At 41.6% G+C, this 21,891-nt stretch overlaps 2 protein-coding genes across 6 annotated transcripts in view; both read right to left on the reverse strand.

Moving 5' to 3' along the window:
• Nucleotides 1-8,506, reverse strand: part of taf1 (TAF1 RNA polymerase II, TATA box binding protein (TBP)-associated factor) — a 25,194-nt gene extending 16,688 nt beyond the window's left edge. For 4 of the 5 annotated variants that reach the window (XM_041885788.2, XM_041885785.2, XM_041885787.2 and 1 more), the window contains exons 1-13: nt 8,227-8,506; nt 7,832-7,946; nt 7,425-7,548; nt 7,138-7,254; nt 6,735-6,866; nt 4,734-4,975; nt 4,374-4,595; nt 3,869-4,123; nt 2,859-3,060; nt 2,534-2,644; nt 2,195-2,362; nt 1,930-2,060; nt 80-187 (exon numbers count right to left, since the gene is read on the reverse strand). In XM_041885788.2, coding sequence (XP_041741722.2) covers nt 80-187; nt 1,930-2,060; nt 2,195-2,362; nt 2,534-2,644; nt 2,859-3,060; nt 3,869-4,123; nt 4,374-4,595; nt 4,734-4,975; nt 6,735-6,866; nt 7,138-7,254; nt 7,425-7,548; nt 7,832-7,945 — 1,926 coding nt within the window. In that variant the 5' untranslated portion in view covers nt 7,946; nt 8,227-8,506. Of the gene's footprint in view, nt 1-79; nt 188-1,929; nt 2,061-2,194; nt 2,363-2,533; nt 2,645-2,858; nt 3,061-3,868; nt 4,124-4,373; nt 4,596-4,733; nt 4,976-6,734; nt 6,867-7,135; nt 7,255-7,424; nt 7,549-7,831; nt 7,947-8,226 lie in introns of all 5 variants that reach the window. The other variant, XM_041885786.2, reaches the window with a different exon arrangement.
• A 2,335-nt stretch (nt 8,507-10,841) lies between these two features.
• On the reverse strand, nt 10,842-15,069 carry LOC121573653 (rho-related GTP-binding protein RhoG). Its single transcript, XM_041885791.2, has 2 exons — nt 14,955-15,069; nt 10,842-14,034 (listed from the first exon to the last, which is right to left on the reverse strand). The coding sequence occupies exon 2, from the start codon at nt 14,000-14,002 to the stop codon at nt 13,427-13,429; it is 576 nt and encodes a 191-aa protein (XP_041741725.1). The 5' UTR covers nt 14,003-14,034; nt 14,955-15,069; the 3' UTR covers nt 10,842-13,426.
• Nucleotides 15,070-21,891: the final 6,822 nt, after the last annotated feature.

A 21,891-nucleotide genomic window follows, 5' to 3' on the forward strand; every position in this document is an offset into this window, starting at 1 on the left:
CATTCTCTTTGTCCCAGTTTTGATGCACCCAAGGAATCTGTATAGGAAGAGAGCTCACAGGAGAGAATCTAGCACCCACCTGAATGATGTTGCCACCGAAGGTGCCCCTCAGGCCCTGCTGCTTGGGGTAATAGAACTCATCATTGGACAGGTTCCATGGGTCCTTCACCTCGGGCTGGGACATGTTCTGTAGGCAGCAGACCAAACAGAAAAGGAGTTAACAGATTAGTTCAGGGACAGCAGAATGGCATTTAAGATACAGATCTACAGTTGAAGTTTGAGGTTTACATATACTTAGGTTGGAGTCATTAAATCTCGTTTTTCAACCACTCCACAAAAGTCTTGTTAACAAACTATAGTTTTGGCAAGTCGGTTAGGACATCTACTTTGTGCATGACACAAGTAATTTTTCCAACAATTGTTTACAGACAGATTATTTCACTTATAATTCACTGTCTCACAATTCCAGTGGGTCAGAAGTTTACATACACTAAGTTGACTGTGCCTTTAAACAGCTTGGAAAATTCCAGAAAATGATGTCATGGCTTTAGAAGTTTCTGATAGGCTAATTGACATCATTTGAGTCAATTGGAGGTGTACCTGTGGATGTATTTCAAGGCCTACCTTCAAACTCACTGCCTCTTTGCTTGAATCAAAATAAATCAGCCAAGACCTCAGAAAATTATTTTTTAGACCTCCACAAGTCTGGTTCATCCTTGGGAACAATTTCCAAACGCCTGAAGGTACCACGTTCATCTGTACAAACAATAGTACGCAAGTATAAACACCATGGAACCACGCAGCCGTCTTACCGCTCAGGAAGGAGACGCGTTCTGTCTCCTAGAGATGAACGTACTTTGGTGTGAAAAGTGCAAATCAATCCCAGAACAACAGCAAAGGACCTTGTGAAGATGCTGGAGGAAACAGGTGCAAAAGTATCTATATCCACAGTAAAACAAGTCCTATATCGACATTACCTGAAAGGCCGCTCAGCAAGGAAGAAGCCACTGCTCCAAAACCGCCATAAAAAAGCCAGACTACGGTTTGCAACTGCACATGAGGACAAAGACCGTACTTTTTGGAGAAATGTCCTCTGGTCTGATGAAACAAAAATAGAACTGTTTGGCCATAATGCCCATTGTTATGTTTGGAGGAAAAGGGGGGTAACTTGCAAGCCGAAGTACACCATCCCAACCGTGAAGCACGGGGGTGGCAGCATCATGCTGTGGGGGTGCTTTGCTGCAGGAGGGACTGGTGCACTTCACAAAATAGATGGCATCATGAGGAAGGAAAATGATGTGAATATATTGAAGCAACATCTCAAGACATCAGTCAGGAAGTTAAAGCTTGGTCGCAAATGGGTCTTCCAAATGGACAATGACACCAAGCATACTTCCAAAGTTTTGGCAAAATGGCTTAAGGACAACAAAGCCAAGGTATTGGAGTGGCCATCACAAAGCCCTGACCTAAATCCTATAGAAAATGTGTGGGCAGAACTGAAGAAGCATGTGCAAGCAAGGAGGCCTACAAACCTGACTCAGTTACAACAGCTCTGTAAGGAGGAATGGGCCAAAATTCACCCAACTTATTGTGGGAAGCTTGTGGAAGGCTACCCGAAACGTTTGACCCAAGTTAAACAATTTAAAGGCAATGCTACCAAATACTAATTGAGTGTATGTAAACTTCTGACCCACTGGGAATGTTAAAATAATAAAAAAAGCTGAAATAAATCACTCTCTCTACTATTATTCTGACATTTCACATTCTTAAAATAAAGTGGTGATCCTAACTGACCTAAGACAGGGAATCTATACTAGGATTAAATGTCAGGAATTGTGGAAAAACTGAGTTTAAATGTATTTGGCTAAGGTGTACGTAAACTTCCGACTTCAACTGTATGTTATGTTTTCTAGTCCAGTCCTGTAGTACCTGTTGAGGCTCCTCCTTTATGACCCCAGTCTTCCCCAGCAGGATGCGACTCTTCTTCAGTGCCGACTCCTTCTTGTTCTCCTTGGACGGGGAGTGGGACGTATGCTCAGACTCCTTCTCATCTGGGATTTCTGCAAGAGGCCAAGTTCAGAGATTAGTGGATAGATCAAAGCATTCAAAAGGTTACAGACCATCAAGATATTTGATAATTGGTTGAAACTGAATGAAAAACTGTACAAACAGTTCACTAAGAAAGGGGCAGTACCTAAAATGATGTTCTCATCGTTGGGGTCCAGGGTGAGGACAGGGGGCGAGAGCATGCGGTCCATGGCCTGGTCGTCCCAGATTATGTTGTCCTCCCAGCGCCCGTACACCAGCTCCTCATTGTCAATGGGGAAGATGGAGAACCAGGGGGCGTCATCTTCATGAGAGGCTGTGGCGAGACCAATAGGGAATCAGTAGTGATAGATTTACTCTTTAGTGGTACATTCACCATGTCAACTAACGAAGATAAGTAGGAATATGTTGTAATATCACATTGTTCATCATTATAACAGTCAATTACACTCTACAACTGATACCAGGTAAAATAGCCTCATCGTACCATAATGGTCATGGTGGTGTTTGTCCCTCTTGGAGCCAGAGCCGATGGAGGGGGCTTTGGGCATGGGTGGAGGAGTGGGGGGCACCAGCTGAGAGTTACTCCTACACAGACCTGTAGTGTAGATAGACATCATGAATACCTAGATAACCCAAAGCAGACAAATACACAACAATTATATCAGTTTAATATTTGCCACTGTAGTCCTAAAACCCCTGGATGGTTGGGGTTTACACTTTGGCGATGGGATTTCAATGAGGTAGGAATCTCCAGTATGCAGGTCAGTTTGTGTTCATTGGTACTGGAGTAGAGTGGGTGGGTCGCTCACCCTGCTGTGCGTTGTAGGCATTGGCATTGCGCGTCATGCTGGAAGGCAGCCACCCTGCCAGACTGGCTCGCTGGGTCTTAGTGCCTTTGTGTTTCACGTCCTCTCCGTTCCAGATGATGTCGTCCTCCCACTGAAGCTGGGTGACCATCAGAAAGAGCTCGTTCTCCAGGGCCTGTTCGTCCTTTTCGTCACCACTGCCCTCCTAGACAGAAAGAGAGACAGAAAAAAACACAAAGAGCATGGTAAGTCTTTATTGAATGTTGTCTGTTCTCTTCTAACTAAGAGTTGGAAGAAGGTGTAGCTAGAAATGGAAGATTGATTCTCAAAGAGGAGCTGAACTCAAAAACCAACTTCTCTGGTTGAAAACGGCCTATGTGGCATTGATATTGGTCTTAAACAATTGTAATAGTTGCAACATTTACTAAAAAGTGTAAATGGTAGAACTTTGGTCATAATTTGCAAGATTTAAGGAATCTAGGATACGTCACAGTTTTCCTTGGGTTGGGTTTAGATTTCAATCCTGCCCACATGCCCACGGCTGGCAGCACCCAAATACTCATTGATTCAGAGCACAGCTGCGACATAACATGAGACAACAAATGAGACGAATATCGTCGGCATTGTTATTTTGAAAGAACGAGACTTGTTTGTTATAAACGTCTTGGTTTCTTTCCAATTCAAACATCCTCACATTCATGTGCTAACTTTAGCATCAAAACGTTCATCAAAGATACTGATACTCTAGAAAGCAGGAAATGCTCTGAGCTTGGGATTCTTGACCAATCATGTTCACGTTGTCATGCTGCGCCGTGCGGTTACTGTGCCATTCATCACACGTACGGTGGCTGTTTGGGATATTTCAAGTAAAGAGGAACACACAACGGTAGCGAACACACCCACTTAAAACTCATTGCTTCTAGCATTTCTTAATGATGATGTGGAAAAGCGAGGTAAAATGAGTGAGTTCAGCCCTAATCCTAAAGCATCAGTGAAGTGTATGGGTTGCTAACCTCTTTGGGAGGTTGTGGAACTGGTGGTGGTGGTGGTTCTGGCCTCTCCTGCTTCTCCTGCTCATCTTCCTCCTCCTCCTTCAGTTTGAAGCCGTAGTGGAAGCCACTGCCATCCTCAGGGACCCCCATCATGTCGTACCAGAGCTGGGCCGGACCGTAGCGCCACTCTGCCACCTTGGGCCTGGACTCTGCCACCTTGTCCCCGTCTCCAGAGGTCTGGGAGAACTTGGACTCTACTGGGGCCATCATGGTGATCTGGGGGAAGGCGAGAGGGACAGGGAATGAATTATTGAAGATGATCTTTTTCAGTAATCTCTTTTGTCCATTTCACTTTCTAAGGAGAGAGAACCCATACAGAATTATACTGCGACTGAATCATATTACTAAACCTAGTAAGCTCTCATAAACTAGCTGTGAAAAACTATACAGGTAAATAACCACACAGTTTCACACGGACTTCAAACAGGTTTTCACATCTCTGAATAAGAGATTGTTGCACACTGACCTCGTCATCAGACAGGCACTGCTCTGGGGGTGGAGGTGGGGCGTACTCATAGTCCCAGCCAGATATCTTCTCTGGTCCCTGCTGCTCCATGGGCTCAGCGCCCTCTGATGGGGGTGTCTCTGGCTGGGGGTCGCGGTGCTTCCTCTTCCTCTTTCTTCGTGCACTCCGCCACACCGACGGCATGTTCTTCCCAGGGCCAAACAGTCGAAGGAACCGCAGCACCTGGATGGGTTCAGAGGAGTGGATGGATATACGTTAATTTATGCTCGATCTTCACCTTTTTAAAAAGGCATTAATGATCCAATCACAACTCTCTGATATTTGGTGTACTATACAGTGTTTCCAAGGAGGACAGCTCACCCTTCCAGGCCTGAACTCTGGGAAGAGCTGTGTGACGCCAGGCAGGGCTTTGGCAGCATCCTTCTGCATGATGCCAGCCAGGGGCAGGCTGAGGCAGGCTGGAGGACCCCCAGACCCGGAGCCTGTGGAGGGGCGGTCTGTCTCCGACTCAGAATCTGAGGAGCTGCTGAAGTCCACTTTGTCTACCAGAGAGGAGGGAGCAATGATGGAGGGCAGGATGATCCCGTCTCCTTCATCCCCAACTGTGTAGAAACCAACAATAGCAGACACTGGGATTAGAGCCCCTCTGACTCTATGAGTGCTAAATTACTAGCATGTATTCTTGACATTAAATACATCAATATCCCTGTTTATTTTTTTACGTGATTGTGAAGAATCATGCTTGTACAATATACAGTACCAGTCAAAAGTTGACACACCTACTCATTCCAGGGTTTTTCTTTATTTTTATTATTTTCTACATTGTAGAATAATCGTGAAGACGTCAAAACTATGAAATAACACATATGGAATCATGTAGTAAGCAAAAAAGTGTTAAACAAATATATATTTTATATTTGAGATTCTTCAAAGTAGCCACCCTTTGCCTTGATGACAGCTTTGCATACTCTTGGCATTCTATCAACCAGCTTCACCTGGAATGCTTTTCCAACAGTCTTGAAGGAGTTCCCACATATGCTGAGCACTTGTTGGCTGCTTTTCTTTCACTCTGCGGTCAAAATCATCCCAAACCATCTCAATTGGGTTAAGGTCGGGTGATTGGAAGCCAGGTCATCTGATGCAGCACTCCATCACTCTCCTTCTTGGTCAAATAGCACTTACACAGTCTGGAGGTGTGTTGGGTCATTGTCCTGTTGAAAAACAGGACACTAAGCGCAAACCAGATGGGATGGCGTATCGCTGCAGAATGCTGTGGTAGCCATGCTGGTAAAGTGTGCCTCGAATTCTAAATAAATCACTGACAGTGTCATCAGCAAAGCACCCCCACACCATCACACCTCCTCCTCCATGCTTCACAGTGGGAACCACACATGCAGAGATCATCCGTTCACCTACTCTGCATCTCACAAAGACATGGCAGTTGGAACCAAAAATCTCACATTTGGACTCATCAGACCAAAGGACAGATTTCCACCGGTCTAATGTCCATTACTCATGTTTCTTGGCCCAAGCAAGTCTCTTCTTCTTATTGGTGTCCTTTAGTAGTGGTTTCTTTGCAGCAATTCGACCATGAAGGCCTGATTCACACAGTCCCCTCTGAACAGTTGATGTTGAGATGTGTCTGTTACTTGAACTCAGTGAAGCATTTATTTGGGCTGCAATTTCTGAGGCTGGTAACTAATGAACTTATCCTCTACAGCAGAGGTAACTTTGGGTCTTCCATTCCTGTGGTGGTCCTCATGAGAGGCAGTTTCATCATAGCGCTCGATGGTTTTTGCGACTGCACTTCAAAAGACTTTCAAAGTTCTTGAAATTTTCCGGATTGACTGACCTTCATGTCTTAAAGTGATGATGGATGTCGTTTCTCTTTGCTTATTTGAGCTGTTCTTGGCATAGTATGAACTTGGTCTTTTACCAAATAGGGCTATCTTCTGTATACCCCCCCTTCCTTGTCAAAACACAACTGATTGGAAGGAAATTTAATTTAAAATGAACTTTTAAGAAGGCACACCTGTTAATTGAAATGCATTCCAGGTGACTCCTTCATGAAGCTCGTTGAGAGAATGCCAAGAGTGTGCAAAGCTGTCATCAAGGCAAAGGGTGGCTACTTTGAAGAATCTCAAATATATTTTGATTTGTTTAACACTTTTTTGGTTACTACATGATTCCATATGTGTTATTTCATAGTTTTGATGTCTTCACTATTATTCTACAATGTAGAAAATAGTCAAAATAAAGAAAAACCCTTGAATGAGTAGGTGTCCAAACTTTTGACTGGTCCTGTAAGTACAAAGTATCTTTTCACCGGCACCCTTTGGCCCTTCCTCATCCAATCCTTACCACTTGCAGCCGTAGGAGAGGAATCCTCTTTCTTGCCACCAGGCGTGGTGAGACTTGGAGGAGGTGGAGGGGGCATAAGCTTGGCATCAATATCCTCACAATCCGCATCATAGTCATCCTCATCCTCATCATCTGAGACAGAGACAGAGACAGAGAGAGAGAGAGAGAGAGAGAGAGAGAGAGAGAGAGAGAGAGAGAGAGAGAGAGAGAGAGAGAGAGAGAGAGAGAGAGAGAGAGAGAGAGAGAGAAAGTGTCCAGTTACTGGCTACGCAAAGTCTCTGATAAAGAGGGTGGAAATTAAATACGATTAATTTATCTGTTCTGGTAAACTAGGGTACATGCACTCCTAGATGGCTGTGTACAGTATATACATGTATGTGGAGTTGCATGGGTATTACTGCACCTGTTCTCCTGGTAGGCTGCAGGCTGCCCATGGCCTGACGATACTTCTTAGTCTCATCTTCAGCCACCTCATTGATGTCAGAATAATCAACTGCATCGGCATCATTCTTCACCCAGCCTACATAAGAAACAGGACATGAAACCGTCACTCATTTATCACAGTATTTACAGACAACTTACAAACACAACTAAGAAGCATATTGACTGTTCATGTTGAGACAGTTAAATAACAGTTCCCAGCCACGGTACTACCCCACCCACAGCCTTACTTCATGCCCTTCCTCTTACCCTCTGCGTCTGTGCCACCTGTGTCTCCATCCTCGTCAGGATCGTCCTCCTCACTGGCAGTGATCTCTGTGATGAGGTTTCCCAGGCCCAGGGAGCCCAGGCCAGCCAGGTGTTTCTTGGACTCCTGGGGTGTGGAAGGAAATCCCATTGTCAAACAAACATCACCTTTTATATAGGCCTAAGTGTATTAGAATATACCAGGTGTGAAAATGACTGTTGTCTTTATAAGTAACATTGCACCAAAGACATAGTGGACAAGTGATCAATATAATAACACGAAAACCCATATTCAGCAAATGTACATCTCAGTCCTGTTTTTAGGCATACTTTAGTGTGTGTTCAAAACAGTTGTGTTTATTTCCACACTATGCAGTGTTTTATTATTTTAACAAAATATAGTCACTCACAGTGTCCAACACACTGTCTCCCTCCAGCTGACCATCTTCATTGATGTTCCCGAAGAGGAAACCAGTGAGAGAGAAGGGGCGGTCTTGGTCTTCATCACTGTCTGAGTCCGACATCCTGAGAAAGCAGGGGTGGGTGGGGGGGGTGACTCATCAATATAAATGTGTGATTAATCTATTCTCTCTTGTTTATATAGTCCTCACTTGTCAGTAGAGATGGAATGCAGTTAACTGAACAAAAGTGAAACTAGGCATGTTAAAATACCAATCCTGTTTGTGTGGCAAACGGGGTGACAATGGCATCCATGCATGCATGATAATCAAAACAAACGGGATAGAATGACAGACAGCAAAAAATGCTAACTAAATTAATAGGTATGTTGAAGGTTGTATCTTACCTTGCGTTACTTTTACTCAGTTAGGAAGGACAAGTCGGCCTCGGGTTAAGGCCAGCTTGATAATATCCTAGGACCCAAATTGCAGCTATCTTGGCAAGCTAACGTTAGTACCCTATGCGACCTCCGTTCACTGCGCCAGTATCCACACGCGGTAAAGGGGTGGGTAAGCTTGCACGTAGTCTAAAGTAACTCACAGACCCGTTATTTCGAAAGAAAATGTATGGGTTTCATTGTTTTCATATGTAGTCCATCCAGACAACACCAACCAACACAGCCTGGTGAGATTGTGCAATGCGCGTGCGCATAGTTCATTTCCGCTCCATGAAGGAGGACCAGTGACGGAATGCCCTCCCGCTTCTTTTTTACCGTTTACGCGTACTTTGTCGCCACCTACAGGATAGTGTATTTCATGTGCAATTGTTCATTATTTTTGCACAAGGCCGTTCAACGCAAGCCACAGACTGTGTGAAAGTGCAGTAGCACACGAGCACACGTGATGTTACCTCAACAACAAGACTAGTGTTGTTTAATACGTGATGTAACAAATTGGTGTTACCTGATGTGACCTGACCTGACTCCTAGCCCTTCTTAGGCCTTAAGTAACCAAGCTCACTGGTCTGAGAATGACAGTAAACACCCTTGGCTTGGGGTGTCTCTGCCTTTATGACATAATGTTAAGTGTCTTGCTACATTTATCATGTTCCATCCATAGAATTAGGTATTAGCAGTGTTGGAGAGTAGTGAACTAGATGAACATAGTTTAACTAGTAATGTAACTACATTTTGCAGTAGGTTGGTCATAGTTTAACTAAATTCACATCTAGGTAGTGTTTTCAGTAGGTTCACTTTTTTTTTTGCCATGTAGTGGTGTAGCTAACTACTAGAACTACACACTACTCTTTTTTGAAAAATAAAACAATATGAAGTAGGCAATAATGTCCTTTATTTTTCAGCATCAGACCTGCCAAATTCTCACTTGAAACATACTTTCGTGTTTAATAAGCTAAATTACTAATTATGTTAACATATGACCCCAAAGTTATCTTTTCTTGCAATTTGTCATCTATGACATTTCAGATTTAAATTGGACGACATGGTTCCAGTAATGCCTGTCGAAAACCAAACTCTGCATTCCACAGTAAGAACATCATACTAAAGGTCATGCATGGTGGTGGTGGTGTGATGGTTTGGGGATGCTTTGCTGCCTCAGGACCTGGACAACTTGCCTTAATATTTACATTTACATTTACATTTTAGTCATTTAGCAGACACTCTTATCCAGAGCGACTTACAGTTAGTGAATACATATATATATTTTTTTATACTGGCCCCCCGTGGGAATCGAACCCACAACCCTGGCGTTGCAAACGCCATGCTCTATCAACTGAGCTACATCCCTGCCGGCCATTCCCTCCCCTACCCTGGACGACGCTGGGCCAATAGAAGGAACCATGAATTATTCTCTGTATCAGAGAATTCTACAGGAGAATGTCAGACCATCCGTCTGTGAGATGAAGCTGAAGCGCAGCTGGGTCACGCAGCAAGACAATGATCCAAAACACACAATCAAGTCTACATGAAAATTGCTAAAAAGCAACAAATTGGACGTTTTGGAATGGCCTAGTCAAAGTCCAGACCTAATCCCAATTGAGATGTTGTGGCAGGACTTGAAACGAGCAGTTCATGCTTGAAAACCCACACGTCACTGAGTTAAAGCAGTTCAGCATGGAAGAGTGGGCCAAAATTCCTCCACAGCGACGTGAGAGACTGATCAACAACTACAGGAAGCATTTGGTTGGAGTCATTGCAGCTAAAGGTGGCACAACCAGTTATTGAGTGTAAGGGGGCAATTACTTTTTCACACAGGGGAATTGGGTGTTGCATAACTTTGTTTATGAAATAAATATGTAATTGTTGTGTTATTTGTTCACTTATGTTCCCTTTATCTAATATTAGGTTTTGGTTGAAGATCTGATAACATTCAGTATCACAAATATGCAAAAGTAAAGAAAATTAGAAAGGGGGAAAATACTTTTTCATAGCACTGTAGAATGAATTATATGGTTCCCACTACACATCTGTGTGCCAACCACCAGGGCAAGAGCCCAGTCATCCATGCATCAGCACAGACAATTCATTTACATTTTAGCAGACTCTCTTATCCAGAGCGACTTACAGTAGTGAGTGCATACATTTTCATACTGGTCCCCCATGGGAATCAAACCCACAACCCAGGCTTTGTGAGTGCCATGCTCTACCAACTGAACTACACGGGAGCTACACCAAGCAGTGACAATGAGATGTTTGTGTACAGTGGTGTCACAGCAAAGTATGATGTAAGAGTGTTCAATGTGAATGCTGCAGCTGCTCTCTGTCCTTTGTTGTGGGATGTGAGCAAACTGTAAAACCAAATCTAGGTGCTTGTCTCAGACTATATTGAAAGTGTTTTTTTTTGAGGGGGTGACTTACCCTCACTGGCTCTGTCAATTGAGTTGTTGAATATTCCTCCTGTTTATACAAGCATACAGTCTAATATTCAATCAGTTTATCTGCTGAGGTCTTCATCATTCAATAGTGCTTCAAATATACAACAGAAGACATGAACAAAGTTGAGATAAATTCAAAAGTTTACGTTTGTGTTTATTTGGCATGACTGATATTTTCCACAGAATTGTTATTCAAGTGGATTTTGTTGCAGTTAAAATTAATTTTTAACGCACAAATCAAATTCCACAGTGCTTATGTCAAAAACCACATACCACCATACAATCCTTGAGGCACTTCAAGGCCAAGTCATCCCTTTCAGCTAAAGGAGATTAAAAGAGGCCAAACATGAGTTTTCAGCAATTTTAGGCTGTGTGCAGCAGGGCAAGTCTGGGGAATACCAAATATATGGTTTGGGTTCACTGTACCACACATGACCCTTTCAGTGATATGTAAGTATAGGAGAGACATTTCATATATATATATATATATATAATTTTTAACTTAGGTGATGTTTCCTTGATGCCTGCTCTGACGACACAATAGATTTAAGAAATGAGTTGCCCATTATTTTACATTACCTTTGATTTTTACGCTTATATAATTAATTGTAAGAAATTGTTATCAAAGTAATTATTTGTAAATGTAATGCATGTTACATAATGTAAGGTAACAATCGTTGATCTAAAATGTGATGTATTGTAAAGTACACACATCGACTTCCCATTGTAAAAAAATGATTAATTCAAAATATATAATCAAGTCGAGTGTTTACACATAATAGATAAAGACCATGGCACTTGTATCCGGAATTAAATGGATGATAAAATATCCAATGCCAAATGTCTCTTTTGGATCATAAATTCCACAACCAAGCCTCTTTAGTCTGCAGTACAGAATGGCATTGAGCTCCAAAGACATAAGAGAATATGTCGGCCTTATTTTTTAAAAATGTAAACAAAATTGCCCTTATTAATTTTACCTTTATCACCTGTTATACATGTCAAAGCAGGTTACCTGTTAAGAAACCTACGACATTCCATCAGAACCCATTTATTATCAGGCAGTGGTGGGGGGCATTCCATCTGTTTGAGAAGGCAAAGACTTCCACACAGAGGAAGTGCAACTTTAATTCTCAAGTGCTACAGACTCTGCAGGTTTCCACCACATGTATTGTCCAGTCAGCAGATTTACTATGACTTATAAACAGGTGTCCATCAAATGCAATACTTTACATTCAATTCAATGCTGCGGTCTGATGAAAACCAGCTGACCCTGTGGCCCTTAAGGACAGAAGCTGCACAGATCCCATATGACATCACCAAAGGTACGAGGCAAACGACAGAACTAGTCATACCAATAATAACCAGCAGGCACTGAAAGAATCCTGCTAGAGTGGTTTGGATAAAATATGTAGGCACTTCTCAGGTAGGCATCTGCCCTGCAGCAGAGGCACATACCTTTCCACTCCAATATCCCACAAGCATGTTCATGCAGCCCATGCAATATTAGTAACTGTTAGGGTTGCAGCTCCTGTTGCATTATTAGTCATACATACTTGCCATTACCCCTAGATAAGTTAACACAGTTAGCCACAAATGAGTAGCATCACTGCTGACATGTGGTACCTTCAACACACGTACCTACATGAGGGCGGTAACGCTAAACAGTACAGGATTTTTATGACATCCTAATGCGTAGCATTAATCAGCACATAGATTTCAGTGCCAATATAACATGGAATGTATTTGCCTTGTGGTTTCTGTTTGACTTATGGTTTATTACGCATAAGCAGGTAAGCTGACTGAAGGTTTGAGTTTTTGGGGGAGAGGAGTCTCTCAATCACTCATAAAATTATTTCTTGCCAACTTCTTCCAACAACAGCAATACAAATGGAAGATTAATCTTTGGGATCTGTTTACTTAGCAGACATGGCCATCCAAATCTGTATTCAAATCTCTGAGACAATCAGGACTTTGTTTTAACAAAAAAACATTGTGTGCAATGGCAAGCTCATGGCTTTACAGAGTAAGAGAGAGAGAAGGAGTGTGAGTAAGTGAAAGAGCAATAGGAGACAGACTGATCTAATCAGAGTGTGCCTGTGTTTGGGGTAACAGTGTCATACATATACCCTTGCTTGTCTAATTCCAGCGAGGCTAGTTCAGCGGATGTCCTGCGACCCTGGCTTATGAGCCACGTTAGAGGCAAACTGTCTCTTATTGACAGCCCTAATGTAATAAGACTATAACTATAATGGCACAGAGGGATGAACAAAATGTTTAACACGGTGGCTATTGATTGACACAAAATTCCTGCGATTCACATCAGATGAAAACGAGGGCAAGGTTAACAGAAAAGGTCCAACACGTTATAAGACTGGCCTGATGAAGGAGAAAAGAAAAGCAGATGTAATCTTCTTAAACATGTAGCTGGTGGGGACACTTAAGGCAGCTGAGAAGGCTCCATCGAAATCCCTTGGCATCTTCATTTTGGTTTTTGATTTCAGAGGTACAAAAAATCCATAGGAAGGCTGATGGCATCAATTAAAACCATATCTTAATGGAGAGGACCTCTTGACAAACAATCAATTAACATAGAAGCCAGGCAAAGCTAACAGTGGTGAGGGTTAGAACGTGGAAGGCCTATTGGGAGCCAAAATGGCCAAGCCAATTGTGTGAGTCTCTTCCCCCTGTCCCCCTACAGTCTAGGCACAAAGTTATAACAGAACACACTTCTTGTCATTCTTCTTGGTAACGGGGTAGAGCACAGCTCGCACAGCCTCTGCGAACACCTCCCTCACACCTTCCTGCATCAGAGCTGAGCACTCCAGGTATTTGACAGCACCGATCTGCTTGGCTAAGGCATTGCCCTGCTGTTGGGTGGTGGGGGTCAAGCCGTGCTCCTTCAACTTCTTCACCGCCTCCGTATCTCCACGCAGATCCTTCTTGGTGCCCACCAGCAGCACTGGAACTCCGGGACAGTGGTGGGATACCTCTGGGTGCCACTTGTGCCGTACGTTGGCGTGAGAGGAGGGGCTGCCGATGGAGAAGCAGATGATGAAGACGTTGGTCTGGGGGTAAGAGAGGGTGCGCAGGCGGTCGTATTCCTCCTGGCCTGCCGTGTCCCACAGGTTAAGGCTGATGGCGCGGCCGTCCACACTTATCTGGGCGCTGTAGTTGTCAAACACGGTGGGGATGTACTCCTCTGGGAAGGCGTTGGTCGTGTAGGAGATAAGCAGGCAAGTCTTACCCACGGCACCATCGCCCACCACCACACACTTTATGGTCTGCATGCTTCCCTCATCCACACTGGCGACTAGTGTGCCTGAAACAAGGGGCAATGAGAGTGTGAGTCAGGTGCCCTGCACATTGACTCTGTACCGGTACCCCCTGTATATAGTCTCCTTACTGTTACTTTATTTTACTGCTGCTCTTTAATTATTTGCTATTTTTATTTTGTACTTAACTTTTTTTTCTTTTCTTAAAACTGCATTGTTGGTTAGGGCTTGTAAGTATGCATTTCACTGTAAGGTCTACACCTGTTGTATTCGACGCATGTGGCTAATACAATTTCATTTGATTTGAAAGGGGAGAAATATGACCATGAAATGCTGATCATAAGTTCAACGTAGTCTGATTGAGTAAAATCAGTGAACTCAGAGGATAACAGTGTTTTGCAACACTTATTTTCAATGTGGTCCTCAATGTAAAGAGGCAGAGAGGGTTTACCAACACTGTAAGAAAAAACACATAACTAGGACATTCGTAAGAATATAGCTAAATGCATGAATCAAATATGATAGCCAAACATGACCTAGCTAACGTTACTTGCTCAGCTAGCTACTTAGTTAGCAAACAAGATAGCTAGATAACTTTATTTCTCGTTAGCTAGAAAAAAGTTGCACTATTTACTTAGCTAACTTGGCGAGCTAAGTAGACAAACGTAATAGTAACGTATCATTGAATGAAAATAAAACGGTTGTGTACAGCCAAGCGTTTTAGCTAGCTATCCGCCAGGAAAACCAGATCACTTTGAGCCAACTAGATAGCTATCTAACTAGCCACCTAGCACGCGCTTGTTTTCGTAGGTAGATAACGTTAGCTAGCTATGAACTCTAGCTAGAGTTAGCGCAAGATAGCCACAGCTACAAGCTAAGCTAAACGCTAGGTTGTCAAATTGGCCGAGAACAAGAATAACTTGTTGGAAATATTCTGTAACCAGGCTAAATTAAGAACACAACTCACAAAGAATTTAGTAGGGAAGTTGAAATGTCCCATTAACGGAGCTGAAAGTCAGGTTATCTTGATAAATTGCCCCACTGCTTCTTGTCTCGCGCCCTCCTCCTTTCGTTGTTGTAGCAGAAGTATTTCATCCGGGGATTCTTGCCCAAATCCTATTGTATTCTGGTTGTTGTAGTAGCTAGCTGCTACAGTACATTCACATTTTACATTTTAGTCATTTAGCAGACGCTCTTTATTGAGTAGGCCAACCTGGATCGAGACAACGGAGGATCTCCGTGAACTTTCCAGGGAGTTGGTTAGAGACATTTTAAACTTAGCAGAGGATGTAGAAGCAGGACCTGCTGACCCAGAGCATGTAGCTAGTAAAGCAGAGGAACTTATTGAAGTTGTTGGAGTCATTTCCGCACTTTCCGACGAAGATATCGACCACAGAGTGATTGCAAATCTAGAAGAAGTTGTCCACCGCTTCTCTGGTACCAGGGCACTTCAGGCCCAACACACACAGGGACCGGGGCGTTTGGCGTTTGACATACCGAGCGTTTGACATACCGGAGTTCCCGCAGCAAATTGCAGCGATGTTCGGTGTGTCAAAGAGGACCATCAGGAGGCGCATGCAACAATACAGTTTAAGGTATTTACACTAAATTCATGAGTTTTCTGTTTATGAATTGCTGCTCTCATACACTCGGAAAGAATATGACGTTTAAGGTAACATTACTTGATGTTGTGTTTTTCTTGTTTGTACAGAAAGACAGATCTCTATTCAGCTGTGAATGATGAGGAGTTAGACCGTATTGTAAGTGAAATTCACAGAAGTCATCCAAACACCGGCTACAAGCTAATGCGTGGTCACCTGAATGCAAAGAGGTGTGCATGTTCCAAGTGAGTAGATAATAATATGGCATTATTTAAATGTATTTTTAATTTGGAGCTCTGCCCCTTTGAAAGGTGAAGGAAGCCCGCTTATGGAAAGACATCGCCTCTGAGATGTAGAATGTGTAGAAGAAATGTGAAGAGAAACACACATTTCAGGACGGCTGACTTGTATCATCAGGATAGACATGTCCTGTGATTTTTAGCCTCCTGTTTAATAGAGGTGGAACAATATCTGACAGTAATATTCTCAGCTGTCCGGATGTGCCCCTGCTGTAAAGGGTATAATATAATCATAGAAAAGCAAAATATCATAGGAGGCAAAAAATCTCAGGTCATCTCTGTTCGAGCATGTGGTATCTATCTATCTATCTATCTATCTATCTATCTATCTATCTATCTATCTATCTATCTATCTATCTATATATGTGTGTATATATATGTATATGTGTATATATATGTATATGTGTATATATATGTATATATATGTGTGTATGTATATATATATATATAAATATATATATATATATATAAATATATGTATGTATGTATATATATGTATGTATATGTATGTATATATATATATAAATATATATATGTATGTATGTATGTATGTATATATGTATGTATATGTATGTATGTATGTGTGTATATGTACAATATCTGACAGTAAAGTGCATTTTTGAAGCTGTGGTGGTTCTGTAATAGTTGACTGTTTTACACACATTATTTATTTTATTATGACACCACTATATCCTCAAAATAAGTAGCCAGTGAGTGTGTGGTTATTCATTTTAAATTCCTCCCCTCAGTCTCAAGACTGCAAGAGTCTTTACGCAGAGTCAATGCAGAGAGTCTACATGAGACGTCTGAGGCTGCGTGTATTAAGGCGACGGCAGTATTTTGTTCCTGGCCCAAACTCTTTGTGGCATATAGATGGCCACCATAAGCTTATCAGGTCAGTGATATTAGCAGATAAACAATGCATCTTTCTATATGTTTCATTACAATTGTTATACAATAAAGTTATATTTTTCATGTGTTTGCAACAGGTGGAGATTTGTTGTCCACGGTGGGGTGGATGGATTCAGTCGTTTAGTGGTCTACCTGACTGTGGCCGGCAATAATAGGAGCTCATACGGTCTTACAGAGCTTTATCGCCGCTGTTGAGCAGATATGGGCTGCCATCAAGGGTACGGTCTGACAAAGGGGGGAGAATGCAGATGTAGCAGAATTCATGATCAAAGCAGAGGTACCGACAGGAATTCACACATCACAGGCAGAAGTGTCCACAATCAGCGGTAAAGAAATATGTTTAGCAACTAGGCTCACACAACTAACATACTAGTTGAATGTACTTTAGCATATGTCATAAATTAACAATTTCTCAATTTTATCCTAAACACAGAATAGAGAGGATGTGGAGAGATGTTTATGAACATGCCCTGGACCTCTTCTATCAGATCTTTACTTCATTGGAAGATCAGGAGACACTGAATCCAGACAATGAAGTCCATCTTTTCGCTCTGCACCCGGATTTTCCTTCCACTGGTTCAGCAAAGCCCTCGACTCTTTTCGAGATGCTTGGAACTTCCACGGTCTTAGAACTGAAAGGAATCAGTCACCACAGCAACTCTGGAGAAGTTACAGAGAACAAGGCCCTGAGAGATCCTACTGAGGTTAACAATGAACTTTAAACACTTTCTTAAATTGTTTCCCCCAAAGGAATTATGGGAGAAAAAAATGGTGCTAAATGTGATACTTTAAATGAAACATTTACTATAGATTATTGTCTCTTTAAAATCTCCGAGCTTTTAAAGATCAACCTGTGAGCTGTAGTTTCTACAGTGCATACTATGCAAAGCTGTATTATTTTAAAAAACTGAATAAGTAACATTTCATTTCTCACTGCCTTGGTGACCAAAAATAACAATCTTGTGTGACATGTCAAACTAGTTTTAAGTACAAGACTGATTATGCTTGTCATCCATTCAGGTTCCTGAAGAATATGGGATCGATTGGAACGGACCTCACTGCCTTCATCGAGGCACTGTGTCAGTCCCCGAGGTTCAGCTGGCCCGTGAGCTCTCAGATGAAGAGGTTGCAATTTTGCCAACTCAGGAGTTTCTGTTACTGATGCACTTAGACTATATGTAGAGACTGTGGAAGTGTTATCAAGAATCTTAGACTGATGTCCAACCCATGTTTTTATTTGTTGTGTTAGAACAAGCAAGGAAAAACTGAAAGTTTACTTTCCTTTTTAAAAGAAAGGAAAAAAAGCTGTTTCTTTGAAGCTTCCTGTCTCATTATGGTCCACAGAATGACTAACATGAATGCTGTACTGTTAGCACTGAAGGTGCAGAACAGTTTGATTTTAGTAAATGGAAGAAAAAAAGTCAACTACTGCACAGTGTGTTAATGTTTTCAAAGACACTGAACTTGTGTCAATTCATCTGAACTGTGTATGCATTGACATTAGGGCTGGGCAATATGGAGAAAATCAAATATCAAATTTTTGACCTAACACCTTGATGTCGATATTGCAACGATATTGTAAGGTTGACAATTGGTGCATTCACAAAATATCTTCCACATTTAGATTTCGGATAAATAACTATCATATTGTGGATATAATGACTAAGTGGTAAAGGCAAATAATAGAAGCAGCTAGAACAGTCTGGTAAGTTCAGAAAAATGACATCACTTTACTGTAATGCAGCCTTTGAAACCAGGAAAGACTAAACTTACCATGTAACGATATTACACTTCTTCAAAATCTAATGGTGCTTTTCCATTACATGGTACCTACTCGCCTCGCCTCGCCTTTTTTGGTTTTCCGTCTACGAAAAAAAGTACCTGGTACCTGCTAACATATACTTTTTTTTAGCACCTGCTCAGTCGAGGTTCCAAGCGAGCTGAGGCAGCCGAGAAGGTAACTTTTAGACATTTTGTCCTGCACCACACGCGTCTCAATCCAGAGCGGCTTACACTTAGTGAGTGCATACATATTTTTTTCAGTACAGTCTGTGTACAGTGGAGGAGTGAGTTATTTAACAAAAGCCACACAGATCACTGACAAAATGACATTTTCGTAGTTGTATTGTTTTGTGTAGAGTTGGAACAACCATAAACACAAGGTACGAAATATAAATACACTTTTAATGCATTTTTTATTAATCAAGACACCTACAAGCACACGTACCCCACCACTCCATCTCTCATTTTAAATATGTATAACTTCAAAACTCATCAAAGTGGGTCTTATTCCTGACCAGATCATTCTCTGTTTATTCCCTCCTCACCCATTCACTCCATATTCAAGCATCTTGTTGAATATCCCCAAGTACAACTTCCTGTACATCACCTCATCCATACATTATTTCTCCTTTCTTTTGCCTACTTTCATTATTACAGGTAAATTCAAATCAAATCAAATTTTATTTGTCACATATACATGTTTAGCAGATGTTCAAATCAAAATCAAACCAAATTATATTGGTCACATACACATGTTTAGCAGATGTTATTGCGGGTGTAGCGAAATGCTTGTGCTTCTAGCTCCAACAGTGCAGTAATATCTAACAAGTAATATCTAACAATTTCACAACATATACCCAATACACACAAATTTAAGTAAGGAATGAATTAAGAATATATACATACAGTTGAAGTCGGAAGTTTACATACACTTAGGTTGGAGTCATTAAAACTCGTTTTTCAACCACTCCACAAATTTCTTGTTAACAAACTATAGTTTTGGCAAGTCGGTTAGGACATCTACTTTTTTACTACTATTTTTCCAACAATTGTATACAGACAGATTATTTCACTTATAATTCACTGTATCACAATTCCAGTGGGTCAGAAGTTTAACTAAGTTGACTGTGCCTTTAAACAGCTTGGAAAATTCCAGAAAATGATGTCATGGCATTAGAAGCTTCTGATAGGCTAACTGACATAATTTTAGTCAATTGGAGGTGTCCCTGTGGATGTATTTCAAGGCCTACCTTCAAACGCAGTGCCTCTTTGCTTGACATCATGGGAAAATCAAAATAAATCAGCCAAGACCTCAGAAAAAAAATTGTAGACCTCCACATGTCTGGTTCATCCTTGGGAGCAATTTCCAAACACCTGAAGGTACCACGTTCATCTGTACAAACAATAGTACGCAGGTATAAACACCATGGGACCACGCAGCCGTCATACCGCTCAGGAAGGAGACGCATTCTGTCTCCTAGAGATGAATGTACTTTGGTGCGAAAAGTGCAAATCAATCCCAAAACAACAGCAAAGGACCTTGTGAAGATGCTAAGGAAACAGGTGCAAAAGTATCTATATCCATAGTAAAATGAGTCCTATATCGACATAACCTGAAAGGCCGCTCAGCAAAGAAGAAGCCACTGCTCCAAAACCGCCATAAAAAAGCCAGACTACGGTTTGCAACTGCACATGGGGACAAAGATCTTACTTTTTGGAGAAATGTCCTCTGGTCTGATGAAACAAAAATATAACTGTTTGGCCATAATGACCATCGTTATGTTTGGAGGAAAAAGGGGGGGCTTGCAAGCCGAAGAACACCATCCCAACCGTGAAGCACGGGGGTGGCAGCATCATGCTGTGGGGGTGCTTTGCTGCAGGAGGGACTGGTGCACTTCACAAAATAGATGGCATCATGAGGAAGGAAAATGATGTGAATATATTGAAGCAACATCTCAAGACATCAGTCAGGAAGTTAAAGCTTGGTCGCAAATGGGTCTTCCAAATGGACAATGACCCCAAGCATACTTCCAAAGTTGTGGCAAAATGGCTTAAGGACAACAAAGTCAAGGTATTGGAGTGGCCATCACAAAGCCCTGACCTCAATCCTATAGAACATTTGTGGGCAGAACTGAAAAAGTGTGTGCAAGAAAGGAGGCCTACAAACCTGACTCAGTTACACCAGCTCTGTCAGGACGAATGGGCCATAATTCACCAACTTATTGTGGGAAGCTTGTGGAAAGCTACCCGAAACGTTTGACCCAAGTTAAACAATTTAAAGACAATGCTACCAAATACTAATTGAGTGTATGTAAACTTCTGACCCACTGGGAATGTGCTGAAAGAAATAAAAGCTGAAAGAAATAATTCTCTCTACTATTATTCTGACATTTCACATTCTTAAAATAAAGTGGTGATCCTAACTGACCTAAGACAGGGAATTTTTACTAAGATTAAATGTCAGGAATTGTGAAAAACAGAGTTAAAATGTATTTGGCTAAGGTGTATGTAAACTTCCAACTTCAACTGGACATGGACGACCGATGTCAGAGTGACATTGACTAAGATACAGTAGAATAGTATAGAATACAGTATATACATATAAGATGAGTAATGCAAGATATGTAAACATTAAGTGACTAAGATACCATAGAATAGTATAGAATACAGTATATACATATGAGATGAGTAATGCAAGATGTGTAAACATTATTAAAGTGGCTAGTGTTCCATTTCTTAAAGTGGCCAGTGATTTCTAGTCTATGTCTATAGGCAGCAGCCTCTAATGTGCTAGTGATGGCTGTTTAACAGTCTGATGGCCTTGAGATATAAGCTGTTTTTTAGTCTCTCTGTCCCAGCTTTGATGCACATGTACTGACCTCGCCTTCTGGATGATAGCGGGGTGAACAGGCAGTGGCTTGGGTGGTTGATGTCTTTGATGATCTTGCGGGTTGCGGGTGTAGCAAAATGCTTGTGTTTCTAGCTCCAACAGTGCAGTATATCTAACAATTCACAACAATACACACAGTACACACAACCTAAAGTAAAATAATGGAATTAAGGAACATATCAATATTATAAATATTAGGATGAGCAATGTCAGTGTGGCATAGACTAAAATACAGTAGAATAAAATACAGTATATACATATGAGATGAGTAAAGCAAAAATATGTAAACATTATTAGAGTGACTAGTGTTCCATTATTAAAGTGGCCAGTGATTTCAAGTCCATGTATATGGGGCAGCAGCCTCTAAGGTGCAGGTTTACGTAACCGGACGCATTGAGTGTTCTTTTATTACCTACCTTA

The sequence above is a fragment of the Coregonus clupeaformis genome, chromosome 9 (genome assembly GCF_020615455.1).
Source record: "Coregonus clupeaformis isolate EN_2021a chromosome 9, ASM2061545v1, whole genome shotgun sequence".
NCBI lineage: Eukaryota > Metazoa > Chordata > Actinopteri > Salmoniformes > Salmonidae > Coregonus > Coregonus clupeaformis.